Raw genomic sequence first — 15,774 nt, 5'->3', positions numbered from 1 at the left:
ACCAAGAAAAGGTTCTTGGATCTCAGGCAAGGAAGAATTCAGGACAAGACCATAGAGTAAAGTGAAAGCAAGTTTATTAAGAAAGTAGAGGAATAAAAGAATGCCTACTCCATAGGCAGAGCAGCCCGAGGCTCCTGGTTGCCCATTTTTATGGTTATTTCTTGATGATATGCTAAACAAGGGATGGATTATTCATGCCTCCCCTTTTTAGACCACAGAGGGTACCATCCTGACATTCCCATGGCATTTATAAACTATTATGGTGCTGGTGGGAGTTTAGCAGTGAGGACGGGCAGAGGTCACTTTCATCACCCTCTTGGTTTTGGTGGGTTTTAGCCCGCTTCTTTACTGCTACCTGTTTCATCAGTAAGATCTTTATGACCTGCATCCTGTATCTTATATCTTTATGACCTCCTATCTCATCCTGTGACTTAGAATGCATAACCATCTGGGAATGCAGCACAGCAGGCCTCAACCTTATTTTACCCAGCCCCTATTCAAGATGGAATTGCTCTGGTTCAATCGCCTCTGACAGCAGCATCCTGAACAAAGTGGTCAACTAATTACACAATTTCTGGCCTCAAACAGTTTATAATCTAACCTTGAAAAAAAAAAAAAAAAGAAAAGAAAAGAAACAATTTTACAATTTGGGACATCAATACAGTGAAATAGGTTTTTTTTGTGTGTAAGAAAGTCTTCCTGGAAGTCTTGAAACGTGACTACCTAAGGATTAGTTCTTCTAACTAGCTTGAAAAATTGGCCTAGGCCAAGGTTGTAACCAAGTATTCTGGTTGTCTAGGAACTGCTCTGGCCATATTTCCGGCATAATTGTTTCTTGCAGAAAAACTACTTAATTTTTTTAAAGTTTATTTTGCCTTCTGTAGGCTTACTTAAAAACAAACAAACAAACAAACAAAAAACAGTATTAAGATCCTTTTGTGGTTCATAAGCCTGATGATTGGGTTTTCACGCTATTGTGTGAGTTAACGACCCCTACCTCAAACCCGTACCTCAAACCTTGTTAGGACTCAGCACATTACTCCTCTGTGGTGAAAAAAACAAAGTAATAAAGGTAATTCTTTTTTTTTTTTTGCATAAGCCCTATCCTTGTACACATGAGGTTTCAAAGTGTTTCCATCATTATTTTTACCTTATAGTATAGTGTTTTCACGAGTTTCTGTATTTTTATTTATTTTTTATTATATTTTAAGTTCTGGGATAGTTTTCACGAGTTTTAAGAGACTCTTCTTGGCAAACAGATCAACTCAGAGAAAATACTTTTACCAGCAAGGAGGTTATACCCTGTTATATTAGTCTGGGGACATGACTTGACAGTTCACCTTGCCAGGAAGATCTCTGTGATTTTTTGTTTGTTTGTTTGTTTTGAGACAGAGTCTCGCTCTGTTCCTGAGGCCTGAGTGCAGTGGCTCACTGCAAGCTCCGCCTCCCGGATTCAAGCCATTCTCGTGCCTCAGCCTCCCGAGTAGATGGGATTACAGGTGCGTCCCACCATGACCGGCTAATTTTTGTATTTTAGTAGAGACGGGGTTTCGCCATGTTGGCCAGGCTGGTCTCAAACTCCTGACCTCAGGTAATACACCCGCCTCAGCCTCCCAAAGTGCTGGGATTACAGGCGTGAGTCACCGCGCCCGATCAGCTCTGTTTTTATAGACGTCAGGAGAGGGGCAAAGTCAAATTGTTCCAGAGCAGCCACAGAAATATCTGGAACTAGTTTCAAGGGCTATTCCCCGCTAAAGATTACTTAATAATGCAGTTGGATGACCATGTTTCAAGATTTTTGTTCGATCTGTACAACCTCCAAAATCTTCCAAGAGGGTGTTTAAAAAGTCAGCAAGGACCATTAGGATCAGGACATCCCTAAATTGTTTCAAACTACGATGTCAGCTGAGGAAAGCAGAACATAATCAGGCTTTGGAGTTAAGAGAGCAGGCTTTCGAGTTAAGAGAGCTGAACTGGAATCCAGTTCCAAATTTAATGGCTGAGCCAAATGAGAATGTTAAGACTTATTTCACAAGTTGTAGAGAAAATAAAAAACGATTAAACATCTGGGCCTTGAGTAAGTGCCCCTCGACTTGGAGATTAAATATGGTACAGTCTACTTTCCTTACCAGCTGATAATAGTATCTGTTAAGTACAGTCCTCTTTTCCTTAATCTGTTGCTTAGTATTTGCCAACTCTTTCCTGCTTTTCATCTTCTCTTCCCTCAATTTAAATCTTCCCACCAAGCACTCAGAAACAGGTCCTACCAGAACGCAACCCGAGCCTGCGCGTGAGGTATGCACGGGTCTCGACCTTTTTCCGGTTCTCCGCCCTTTTTTCCGGTTCTCCGCCCCTTTTCCGCCACTGCCTGGTGCCTCCCTCCCGGCTGCGCCTGTCCGCGGCCCCGCCCACGCCGACTGTCACGTGACCGCTCTGCGTGCTCCGCCCCCTGTCCCCGGCTCACGTGATCGCGCCTAGCGAGAAAACGCCTGACCCCAGCCACCGGCCTTCAAGGCACGGCTTTTTCTTCCTTCGGCTGGTTGGCCTCTCGCCCTTCAGCTACCTGTGCGTCCCTCCGTCCCGTCCCGGGGTCACCCCGGAGCCTGTCCGCCATGCTGCTCCTGCCTCTAGCCCCAGGTCGGTTCCGGCAGGGCAGCCCCCGCCACCTGCCCTCCTGCAGCCCAGCGCTGCTGCTACTGGTGCTGGGCGGCTGCCTGGGGGTCTTCGGGGTGGCAGCGGGAACCCGGAGGCCCAACGTGGTGCTGCTCCTCACGGACGACCAGGACGAAGTGCTCGGCGGCATGGTAACTCTTCTGTTTCTGCCCCGCCCCTCTATCTCTGGGGCTGACTCCCCGGTTTCTTGCTCTCTTTCCCGGTGCCCATCCCCCCTCCCCGAACTGGCTGTCTTATCCCTGGGTAGATTTGGTTTTCCCACGTGAGGCCCTTTATGCCGGTGTTAGGGACTGCAACACTCTTTTCCCTTCTGGATTGAGGCACTTGCGTACAGCACACACAGCTTCCACTCTGGACCGTACTGCTGTGGAGTTTACGTTAATATCTCAAGATAAACATGTGGAGACCAGTGGAGGATGGGTTGAACCAATGAGGATCAGGTGCTGGCTAAAAGCACTCAAACCCTGATTGTTTTTCTTTTGGATTAGAGGATCAAAGACAAGTCCAGTCCCTTTTATGAGGGACCTAGACCACCTCCACATTTGTGCCTGTATACAATGTCTGTATCTGATGTCTATAAAAATAAGACTGGGCCGGGCGCGGTGGCTCACTCTTGTAATCCCAGCTCTTTGGGAGGCCGAGGCGGGCGGATCACAAGGTCAAGAGATCTAGACCATCCTGGCCAACATGGTGAAACCCCGTCCCTACTAGAAATACAAAAATTAGCTGGGCGTGGTGGCGCACACCTGTAGTCCCAGCTACTTGGGTGGCTGGGGAAGGAGAATCGCTTGAATCCGGGAGGCGGAAGTTGCAGTGAGCCGAGGTTGGGCCACTGCACGCCAGCCTGGCGACAGAGCGAGACTCCGTCTTAAAAAAAAAAAAAAAAAAAAAAAAAAAGCCTGAAGTGAACTAATCTGGTAGGCCGACCGTCGAACTATTGAGGGTGTGTTTTGCCTCACAAGAATCAAGAAAATTCAATTAGTCTGATTGAACACCTGACTGTTGCATTAGAGACTGTCAGTGTTTCATTTTCTATCTAATGGGTGTTGTCACAAGACTTCTTTTTTTTTTCCCCCGAGTTAATTTTGCTTGTGTATTGCAGAATTCTGGAATATGTGACCTTTGGAAACATCCACTCCAACCCCTGCCCCATGGAGGTCCAGAAAGCAACTTGCCCAAGACATGAGTAGTTGAGGCAGAGTCCTCTAACCGTGGGTTCAGCATTCCTCTCTACGCTTTAAAACCAAATGTTTTATTGCTTTATTCGTTTCAGTTCTCTTTTTGCTTTCAGCTGAATGCTGAGACTATGAAATACTCCAGGCAAGATGTTCCTAACGTCTTGTGTAGTTACACACCCTCGCTCAGTGTCCTTCAAACCCCTGGTCCCAACCCGTGAGTGAGTTGTGAAATCAGTTTAGTGACTACCAACGTTTTTTATTTCCTCTGGAATAGAGTAGAATACAAAATGGCCGTGTGTGAGTGTGTGTGTTACACTTGATAAAGGTAATCATTATCTATCTTTCTTCCCGAGTTGTAAAATATATTTCTTTTTTTTTTTTTTTTTTTTTTTTTTTGAGACGGAGTCTCGCTCTGTTGCCCAGGCTGGAGTGCTGTGGCCGGATCTCAGCTCACTGCAAGCTCCGCCTCCCGGGTTCCCGCCATTCTCCTGTCTCAGCCTCCCGAGTAGCTGGGACTACAGGCACCTGCCACCTCGCCCGGCTAGTTTTTTTTTTTTTGTATTTTTTAGTAGAGACGGGGTTTCACCGTGTTAGCCAGGGTGGTCTCGATCTCCTGACCTTGTGATCCACCCGTCTCGGCCTCCCAAAGTGCTGGGATTACAGGCTTGAGCCACCGCGCCCGGCCTAAAATATATTTCTTAGGTTGTGCTCAAGAGCTTGAGTCTTTTATAGCTGATGTTTAAGATGCTTGCATTTTGATTACACACTTCTTCCTGCCATATATGCTTCATTGTCTGTTAGTTTCTACCAAGCCATGTTGACATCAGTCTTGATTTAATTTTCCTCCTACACTTTAGTTTCACTACTCTTCCAACTACTGCACTTACTTGTCTGCTCACAACATTCCTTTTTTATTTAAACAACAAAAAAAATTGTGTCCTTGAAGAGTGTTTTGTCCAGAAAAAGCAAGCCTTCTCTAGCAGTGACTACAGTACTCAGTTAAAAGGTCAGGCTTTTTTAGGTGTTGAAAACAAAATTCTTTACTTAAATATGAGGTATTCAAAGTTCAGTTTCTTCAATTCTTATAAACCACGGCTGTAGTCTGTGTGTATTTGAGGTCTCTTCCTTTTAGTATGTTAATCCAATTTGCTTCGTTAAGCCAGCAGCAGATTTCTTGAGTCAGGGTCTTGCTCTGTTATCCAGGCTGGAGGGCAGTGGTATAATCAAGGGTCGTTGCAGCCTTGAACTCCTAGTCTCAAGCAGTCTTCCTGCCTCAGTCTCCCTAGTAGCTGGAACTACAGGCACACATCACCACGTCCAGCTAATTTTTAAATATTTTGTAGAGACAGGATTTCTCCAGGTTGCCCAAGCCGGTCTTGAACTCCTGGACTCAAGTAATCCCACCACCTCAGCCTCCCAAAGTGCTGGGATTACAGGCATGAGCCATTGTCTCGGCCGAGATTTTTTTTAAATAAGTGTTTCTACTGGAAAGAGGTACCAAAATCGAGTAGAGGAGATAAGTCAGATTTAATGTTCCCAACTCAAGAATTCTGGATTCTCTTCTAGCCTTTTTCAGAATATTCTACCACTAATTGTCAAACAGGACTCCAAGGGGAAGAGCTAAGACAAGAGCATTTGAGAACTTACTTGGAGCTGAGCAGAGCATGAGGATTTTTATACTTGTGCTTCAGTCATCACGGGAGTCCTCTACTGTACATAGTATCCGTATCTTAAAAGGAAACTAAAACTGGAAGGTGGTTAAGTGACATGACTAAGGTTCACATAGCTAATACTGGACAAAGCCTGGGTATCTTATGATCTCAGAGTACCATGCTTTTTCTCCTATTCTAGAATACTGTGATGATAATCAGATTTCATTCCACATACCCATACCAGCATAATCACATCATAGGTCAGTGAGTCTGCAGGTGACATTCGGGGATGCCAGTGACATCATGGAACTCCTTAATTTACATGTACAACTTTGTATATAATATCTTCATTTTGGGGGAAAGAGAGCTCTAACCTAAAAAAGATTGCAGATTGCTGCCATAGTTGGCAAAATAAACAGTGGTCAACCCCTACCAGACTAACTCAGGTCAAAGGATTGTAGATAGCGCTTACAACATGATTTAGATTTATAGTGGAATTTTTCAGGCATCTTTGAAATGTTCTTTTATATAGTAGCATCATCTTTAACATTTCATTGTATTTGTTCCACGTATCTGTGGGACTCTGTTTTTATTTTTTATTTTGCCAGGACACTGTTCTTACCACTTTCTTGATTTTACTTAAACATCATTGTAGTGTGGTGGACACACTGTTCTTCACAGAAGCATAAGTTGCTCTTTTAAAAATCATTCACGGCTGGGCGCTGTGGCTCACCTCTATAATCCTAGCACTTTGGGAGGCTGAGGTGGGCAGATCACGAGGTCAGGAGTTCAAGACCAGCATGGCCAGCATGGTGAAACCCCGTCTCTACTAAAAATACAAAAATTAGCCGGGCATGGTGGCATGTGCCTGTAGTCCCAGCTACTCCGGAGGCTGAGGCGGGAGAATCACTTGAACCTAGGAGGTGGAGGTTGCAGTGGGCCAAGATTGTGCCACTGCACTCCAGCCTGGGTGACAGAGCAAGACTCCATCTCAGGGGGAAAAAAAAATCATTTAAGAAAAGTGACATTGGCCTGGCGTGGTGACTCACACCTGTAATCCCAGCACTTTGGGAGGCCGAGGTAGGCAGATCACGAGGTCAGGAGATCGAGACCATCCTGGCGAACATGGTGAAACCCCGTCTCTACTAAAAAATACAAAAAAATTAGCCGGGCGTGGTGGCGGGTGCCTGTAGTCCCAGCTACTCGGGAGGCTGAGGCAGGAGAATGGCGTAAACCCAGGAGGCGGAGCTTGCAGTGAGCGGAGATCGCGCCACTGCACTCCAGCCTGGGCAACAGAGTGAGACTCTGTCTCAAAAAAAAAAAAAAAGAAAAGTGACATTTGGCCAAAACCTCAGGCAAGTGATGGAAGAAACTATGATAAAAGGTAGGGGAAGAAATTTTTTTTTTTTTTTTGAGATGGAGTCTTGCTCTGTCACCGAGGTTGGAGTGCAGTGGCGCCATCTCAGCCCACTGCAACCTCCGTCTTCCACGTTCAAGCGATTCCCCTGTCTCAGCCTCCAAAGTAGCTGGGTTTACAGGCACCCACCACCATGCCTGGCTAATTTTTGTATTTCTGGTAGAGATGGGGTTTCACCATTGGCCAGGCTGGTCTCAAACTCCTGACCTCAAGTGATCTGCCAACTTAAGCCTCACAAAGTGGTGGGATTACAGGTGTGAGCCACTGTGCCAGGCCGGGGAAGAATAAATATGTCATTGCTTAATTGAAAGCAAAACAATTTCCATTTTTAGCCACAGAATTATCAGAAGTGTCGTTTCAGAACAACTATACATGGAACCAGGAAAGTAAATGATTCTTTAGGGTTTTAATGAAAAGGATTCTGCTTGGGGTGAGCAGAGAAACATGTTTGCCCACATGAGGACATGAAATTGGCTACTGCTTAAAGACTCTTGCGTGACCTTAACTTGATCAGCCGCTGTCTTTGCCTAGATCTTAAGGATTCATTTTTCCTTCTAGTTTGCATAGAGACACATACACATTTTGGGTACAGTATGGTTTCTTGTTTAGGACTTTTTCAATTAAGCACAGATGATTATTATCTTTTGTACTATTGTTAGCAGTATAAAGATGACAGTTAATAACTTTTTTTTGAGACAAAGTCTCACTCTTCTTGCCTAGGCTAGATTGCAGTGGTACAGTCATAGCTCACTATAACCTCAAACTTCCGGGCACAAGCAATCCTCCCACCTCAGCCTCCCAAGTAACTGGGACTACGGGCATGCACTACCATGCCCAGCTAATTTTTGTATTTTTTGTAGAGCCAGGGTCTTGCTATGTTGCCCAGGCTGGTCTCAAACTCCTGGTCTCAAGCAGTCCTCCTGCCTCTGCCTTCTAAAGTGCTGGGAAAACAGGCGTGAGCCACTGCACCGGGCCTAAAGTCTAAATTCCTATATGGCCCTGCATCACTGACTCCTGCCTACCTCTCTGACCTCATCTTACCTCCCTCTCCCTTCTCCTCAGTAAGCTGCTTCCATCACCACACTGGCTTCTCTGTTTCCTCCCAGGTGCCTCTCTCCTTCCTCTGGCAGCCCTTGTATTGCTATATACCCAGCCTGAAACATCTTCTGAATCTTTGCGTGACTGACTCCTCATCGCATGGCTCTCCGTACAAGTTACCTCCTGAAAGAGAGGCCTTTCCTGACCACCCATCTAAAGTAGTTCCCCTTTCCTCCCACCAGCTGCAATCACATCATCCTGGTTTATTCTCTTCACAGCACTTATCACCACCTGAAATGACTGATTGTTTACCTGTTAGTTCTTTTAAGTCCCCGAGAGTGCAGGGATCATGAGGGCAAGGACTATCCTCTGTCCACCACTGCCTAGATTAATGCCTGGCACACGTTGTGTTTAATAAATGTTATTACACAATATTACCGTAAATCAGATATTCTTTCATAGTTTTACATATTTATCAGTTTGACAATTAAGTCCTATACAGTCAACTCTGGTCCTTTTCTCCACTTACTCTTTGAATCTTCATTTCATCTTCGAATGTCCTCATAGTAACTCAGGTTTTTTTTTTTTTATCAAGCCAGTGTCTCATTAAGCCCAGTATTCTTTTCCTGAGGATGGTACCCAGTGATGGCTTTGAGGAGAGTATGGTTGATGACTTTGCTTCGGAAGGTTGGCGAAGATCTTCTGCATCTCTGGCATCTCTTGACAGCCTCTTCTGAATCTACTCATGAAATTATCAGAGCTTTTTTTGGATAAGTTAGAATCCTCATCCTTTTGAGTTTATGGATTCCGTAGGTTTTGTATTTATATAAAACAATGGGGAAAAGTCATTTATACATTATTAAAAATGAGGCTCCTGTTAACCTGCTTACATATTTAGATTAGTGATCTTTAAGGAATTATTTCACAACAAAATATACTTAAAACTGCATTCAGTATGGTCTTAGATTTCAATGGTATCTCAGAATCATCATGAACTGACTCATATTACAACTAAAATGACCTCTTACAATAGTGCTTTTTTTGTCTGGAATCTGAAGAATATTAGTATTCCTTTTATTCGTATTTAAATGACTCTTCATATGTTTGTCCTCACTCTAGGGGGAACTTAATTGTCTCTGTACTTGTAAGGATCTTAGATTTTGAACAAAAGATGAAAAGCAGGACATAAAGTAGTTTCTGAGTAGCCTTTTGCCTGACAGTGTTCTGTGTACACCTGCTTACCACCTGGTTCAAGTCCTTATCCTGAGGTGCTGGTGGGTCTATGCAGACAACAGTAGCTGGTAGTTGAACAGTGTGCGTCTGACCTCCACCACTGAGTGTGTGAGGTTTGAATCAGTCTCAGCCCTGGGGCCTTGTCTGGCTTTCAGAATCCAACTGTTGTCTTACTTCTGTTCTATAGGGCGGAAGGTTCCCTTTGTATATCATTTCCCACATCCTACTTCTAAAGATTAATTCATGGAAATAGGTCTGCCCTCTCTGCCTTATATGGGGGCAGATGACTAATAAGGGCACAAAGATGTTATTGCCATTGACTGAACTTTCCCTTCCTGCAAGCATTTTGACCTCCTGCACTTCTACACAGGATGGAGCTGGCTGGAACCAAACCTGTCTCTAGAATCATACAGGACTGTCTTTGGCTGTTGCTTAGAGCTGACCATTTGGGAATAAAAGATTGAGTAAGATGTAACCAAACAGGAATTCTGGCCTGTGTGTCTCAATTTATTGGAATAAATTGTTTAATGGATAATTACTTACTTTTACAGACACCACTGAAGAAAACCAAAGCTCTCATCGGAGAGATGGGGATGACTTTTTCCAGCGCTGTAAGTTTGAAAGCTAATTCAATTTTGTTAATTTAACTGTTTGTATTCTAAGAAGAAACACTCTTCTCGAGAATCTGGTATGATCTATGTGGTTTTTTCCTTGTTAAATGCCTGATCTGAAGGATTTATTTAATGTGATAAACTCTTTTCGTTGAAATATTGCCTCTTATCAATTGAAGATGAATTGCAGATATTTCTAAGCCAGTCTCAGAACTAGGGAATTTTATTTTAAACCTCACCATTTGAGGTTTGAAAATGGATTATAAAAAAATCAAGATATATGTATGCTGTGTAAACTTTTCCATGGTAAAAACCCAATTAACCCTGATAGCCAAAACTGACAAATAGCAACACACACACCCCATAAATATAGATGCAGAAATTCAAAATAAAGTATCAATTCATTTTCAAGAACCATGTACATAACCAAGTGAATGGTAGTCTAGGAATGTAAGGGAAATTCCTTGAATAGTAGCACAGTGTTAAGTTTAAGTGCTCAGACTCTGGAGCCAGACCGCCTAGTCTGGAATACCCTCTCTGCCTCTTTTCTAGCAGTGTGACCTTGGACAAACTAACCTCTCTGGCCCATTTCCTCCCCATTTATAAAAGGGAGTACCAAAATCATCTTCAGAGTTGTTGTGAGGTTGAGTTAATAGGTGTAGAGCACTTTTGTCAGTGCCCGACTTCTTTTTTTTCTTTTTCTTTTTCTTTTTTTGAGATGGAGTCTCGCTTTGTCGCCCAGGCTAGAGTGCAGTGGCGCGATCTCGACTCACTGCAACCTCCGCCTCCCGGGGTCAAGCAATTCTCCTGCCTCAGCCCTCTGGGTAGCTGAGATTACAGGCACCCACCACCATGCCCTGCTAATTTTTTGTATTTTTAGTAGATACGGGGTTTCACCATGTTAGCCAGGCTGGTCTTGAACTCCTGACCTCAAGTGATCTGCCCTCCTTGGCCTTCCAAAGTGCTGGGATTACAGGCATGAGCTACCTTGCCCTAGCCAATGCCTGAGTTCTTTTTTTTTTTCTGAAGCAGAGTCTCGCCCTGTCACCCAGGCTGGATTGCAATGGCACGATCTCAGCTCACTGCAAGCTCCGCCTCCCAGGTTCATGCCACTCTCCTGCCTCAGCCTCCCAAGTAGCTGGGACTACAGGCGCCTGCCACCACACCCGGCCAACTTTTTGTATTTTTTTTAGTAGAGATGGGGTTTCACTGTGTTAGCCAGGGTGGTCTCGATCTCCTGACCTCGTGGCCTCCCAGAGTGCTGGGATTACAGGCATGAGCCGTTGCGCCCGGCCAATGCCTGACTTCTTATAGTATATACTACGTGGTGTTGCTTATTATATGTCTACCAACATGATACAAGTAATTGAAAGAAGGAAAATTTATTGTTCTTCCCAATAGATACTAGAAAATACTCTGAAATTTTAGCATTCTTTCCTGGTAATGTATTAAGCAATTATAAGAATACATCCTGACTATGATGACTATTTCAAATACATAAGGTAAAAGACTCAGGGCATTGTTGTTAGGGATGAAACAAGTGCTCCATTTAATGTTGTTCCGACTAGTCATTGTCATAAGTCTTATGGAAATAAGAGGTAAAAATATTGGAAAAATTACTTCTGATTGTTTGGATTTTCTATCTAGGAACACAGGAGAATTATTGAAAACCCTTTAAAATCACTAGAATTCAAGATAAAAATGAAAAAATGAATTTTTTTTCTTCCATGTAATCAGTTAGAAAAATAGAAGGTGGGAGACAAAGAAAATATTCATAATTGTTTATTTTTATTTTATATAAAGGTAGAGAAAAGGTCTCACTCACTATGTAGCCCAGGCTGGTCTGGAACCCCTGAGCTCAAGTGATCCTCCCATCTCGGCCTCCCACAAGTGCTGGGATTACAGGTGTGAACCACCATGCCCGACCTCATTTATAATTTATAAACTCTCTAAGAGTAACTGGTTGGGGCCAGAAATGGCTATGACCTATGTAAGTTACAAAATGATGTGAGTGGTAAGATAAAAAATATTTGATACATAGATATGCACATCATTTTATATACATTTCTTTTCCTTTTTTTTTTTTTTTTTTGAGACAGGGTCTCAGTCTGTCGCCCATGTTGGAGTGCAGTGGCATAGCTCACTGAAGACCTGAACTCAAACTCCTGGGTTCAGACAATCCTCCTGCCTCAGCTTCCCAAGTAACTGGGACTACAGGCATGCATCACCACACTCGCCTAATTTTTTTCCACTTTTTTTTAGAGATAGGGTCTCGCTCTATTGCTCAGGCTGGTCTCAAACTCCTGGCCTCAAGTAATCCTCTGCTTCAGCTTCCCAAATAGCTGGGATTACAGATGTGAGCCACTGTGCTCAACTAAGACACAATATTATATAATAAAATGTTTATTCTAGTTGTAATCTTAACAAGATTGTTTTAGACTCAAACGATTCCAAAAGTTATCTGGAATAATAAATAGATGAGAATAATCAAAGTAATTTTTTAAAAAAATTACAGTGGCTGTATAATCCTAGCACGTTAGGAGGCTGAGGCAGGTGGATTGTTTGAGCTCAGGAGTTTGAGACCAGCCTGGGCAACATGGCAAGATCCTATATCTACTAAAAATACTTAAAAATACCTGGGCATTGGGCCGGGCACAGTGGCTCAAACCTGTAATCTCAGCACTTTGGGAGGCCTAGGCGGGCGGATCACCTGAGGTCAGGAGTTCAAGACCAGCCTGCCCAACATGGTGAAACCCCATCTCTACTAAAAATACAAAAAATTAGCCAGGCGTGGTGGCGGGCACCTATAAACCCAGCTACTCGGGAGGCTGAGGCAGGAGAATTGCTTGAACCCGGGAGGTGGAGGTTGCAGTGAGCCGAGATTGTGCCACTGCACTCCAGCCTGGGCAACAGAGTGAGACTCCGTCTCAAAACAACAACAACAAAATACAGGCATGGTGGTGCCTGTCTGTGGTCCCATCTACTTTGGTAAGTTGGGGTGGGAGGATTGCTTAACCCTGAGGTGGCGGAGGTTGCAGTGAGCTGAGATCGCACCACTGTACTCCATCCTGAGTGACAGAGTAAGACTGTCTCAAAAAAAAGAAATTGCTCTACCAGATGCCAAAATGTAATATTAAGATAAACTGTGTACTGGCTATAAAATTGATCAGAAAGCAAAAAGGGAAAGAGTTAAGAGTTGCCAATTTAAACTTAAGAAGTCAAACATCTAATAAAATTAAAAGGCAAAAGTAAAAATGGGAAGTATTTGTATCATGACTGAATTCTTCCTTAACTTAAATCTTATGTAACAAGAGGCCAACAGCCCTAGAGGAAAAAAATGAGCAAAGCATATGAACACACAAACAGTTGGTCGGTACCTGTGGAGAATGTTCATCCTCACTGTTATTTTAAAATGCCAAATCGAATTTGAAAGGCAAAAAGGCTTGCTAGTATTAAAAGGATAATACCCAATTTTGGCATGAGTCTGTGCTCAAATGCTCATTCCTTCTCTGCTGGTCCAAGTGTAAGCTAGTATTACCTTTCTGTGAAGTGGCTGGGTGATGTGGACCAATATGATTGGGTAGAATGGGGAAAGTCTGTTGCTGACAGTAGCTAATGGAAATATAATTACAGTAGGGAAAAAAGTCTGTGTCCAGTGTTTAAAGTGATATAGGAAATGTGTAAAGCTGCAGATCAGCCTGCAAATGAACCACTGTGTCTCAATTAGATCCTGGTAGTATTCTATCTTTGGTTAAGACCCGTCTCTCACCATGCTGTGCTCCTCATGTATAAATATTATTTCTGGCTGGGTGCAGTGGCTCACACCTGTAATCCCAGCACTTTGGGAGGCCAGGGTGGAGGGATCACTTGAATCCAGGAGTTTTAGATGAGCCTGGACAACATAGGAAGAATGTTATCTCTACAAATAAAAAAATGAAAAAAAAAAGCCAGGAGTGGTGGCAAGCGCCTGTACTCCAGGCTGTTTGGGAGGATCACTTGCGCCAGGAAGTCGAGGCTGCAGTGAGCTGTGCTTGTGCCACTGCACTCCAGCCTGGGTGACAGAGTGAGACCTTGCCTCAAAAAAAAAAAAAAAAAAAAAAAAAAAAACCTCTATGGCGGATGAGAATAGAATTACTATTATCCTGCAGAAAGAAGCCACTTGAAAAAGAAATCTGTATTCTCAGTTTGTTTTATCTGCTTTGATGTCTCCACTATGTGACTTAAAGCAGCCCTGAAGTATGTCATGTGTAGAAAAAAATACATATATTCCATGAGAAACAACATATTTGAAGTTAGAGTATTAAGGAGCTTTTCTTTACCCTCTTTAGCAATGATGAGAAGTTCATCTTTCTTGTGTGACTTTGTCCTTTTTGCTTCCTTTCCTTTGTAGTATGTGCCAAGTGCTCTCTGCTGCCCCAGCAGAGCCAGTATCCTGACAGGAAAGTACCCACATAATCATCATGTTGTGAACAACACTCTAGAGGGGAACTGCAGTAGCAAGTCCTGGCAGAAGATCCAAGAACCAAATACTTTCCCAGCAATTCTCAGATCAATGTGTGGTTATCAGACCTTTTTTGCAGGGAAATACTTAAATGAGGTATGTTGAATGATCTCTTTCTTTTTTTATAATGACTTTTAAAATGTGAATATAATTCATGTTAATTTTATTATTAGTATCAATTAATGTTAAAGGATTTCTTGGTGTACGCTGTTTTCTGTGAATCTGCCTGTTAAGCAAGATCAAGTACCCACATCATGTAAATATGTTCATATAAGTACACATGTACATATTTACATGATTTGGGTAAGTACAGTGTATTTATATGATGTGGGTACTTGTTCTTCCTTTCAGTAGTCCCAGGAGCATGTATTTAAAAATTGTCCTAAGAGTGCTGCTGTCTGATGCATCATCCCTTTTTCCTCAGGAATTCTGTTTGTCATGTGGCTGTCATGGTATCTTTGTTTCCATTCCCTGTTACCAGTACCTAACTGAAGACATTTTTTCATCTTAGAATCTTTCCTCAGATTTTTAGAATCTTTTCTGAATTATAACAACTTAATGCTTAACTCATTTTGTAATGTGAAAAGTGGCAACAAAATGTGGAGAGATTAGTGATGAAGTACCCAGAGTCAGGGTCCTGCAGGTCATTAAAGTATATGGCCAGCAGCTGGTACACCAGCCTTGTAGACCTAGATGGAGGGATACGCCTGGTGACCTGTCAAGGCTAGATTCCATGTGCCCACATTCACACACTGGCCTTAGCTGTTACCCAGAGTCCAAGCTTAAAGGAAATAGTTTGTTTCAGAATGTTTGGGGTTAGCTCTTACAGTTAAACTAGGGGTTCAAGACAAAGAGAAAATGTACTTATACTCTTTATCTGTAGTTGCTAGAGATCTTAATACCTGATCTGGATTTTCTGTTAATTCTCCCCTCCCCCCAATAATTGGGGGAATCTGCAACCTTGTGAGTCTGCAGGAAGATGAGTCAGTTTGAAAAGGATCATGAGAACTAGGAACTGTGGATACTGGGTCATTTGGTTGGGGCTGTGGGTCATAAAGACAGCTTACACTGCTTTGCATGTTGAAGGACATCTGATGTGTATATAAAATTAAGAGCCCATTAAAGTAGAAAGATTTTGTTTTCAGGGATTAAATTCTGCCTTAAGTGGATGGCATTAAACCTTGTAAGGATAAAGGGGGATAATTCTGTGGTTTCTTTATTTTATTCATCTCATCAGATAAATCAAGTTCGAAAAGTGGGTTTTATCTGCAGGGCAACTGAAATACAGATTATCCCTTATCCAAAATGCTTAGGATCAGAAGTATTTTGCGTTTCAGATTTTTTGGATTTTGAAATGTATGCATGATATTGAACAGTCCAAATCTGAAACAGTCCAAATCTGAAAATGTGAAGTGCTCCAGTGAACATTTCTTTTGAGTGTCATGTTGGCACTCAAAAAGTTTTAGATTTT

General features: G+C 42.8%; 1 protein-coding gene and 1 pseudogene across 1 annotated transcript in view; both read left to right on the top strand.

Annotated features, from left to right (window-relative positions):
• The first annotated feature begins 930 nt into the window (after positions 1–930).
• On the top strand, positions 931–1,050 carry LOC116269085 (annotated as a pseudogene).
• Positions 1,051–2,451: 1,401 nt separating this feature from the next.
• Positions 2,452–15,774, top strand: part of GNS (glucosamine (N-acetyl)-6-sulfatase) — a 42,207-nt gene continuing 28,884 nt past the window's right edge. Inside the window, exons 1-3 of the mRNA XM_031650600.1 lie at positions 2,452–2,804; positions 9,743–9,802; positions 14,193–14,399. Of these exons, the coding sequence (XP_031506460.1) occupies positions 2,613–2,804; positions 9,743–9,802; positions 14,193–14,399 (459 nt within the window). The 5' untranslated portion in view covers positions 2,452–2,612. The remainder of the gene's footprint in view (positions 2,805–9,742; positions 9,803–14,192; positions 14,400–15,774) is intronic.

This window comes from Papio anubis, chromosome 9 (genome assembly GCF_008728515.1).
Source record: "Papio anubis isolate 15944 chromosome 9, Panubis1.0, whole genome shotgun sequence".
NCBI lineage: Eukaryota > Metazoa > Chordata > Mammalia > Primates > Cercopithecidae > Papio > Papio anubis.
Note: the sequence above shows the minus strand (reverse complement) of the source record. Positions and strands in the feature narration are given on the sequence as shown.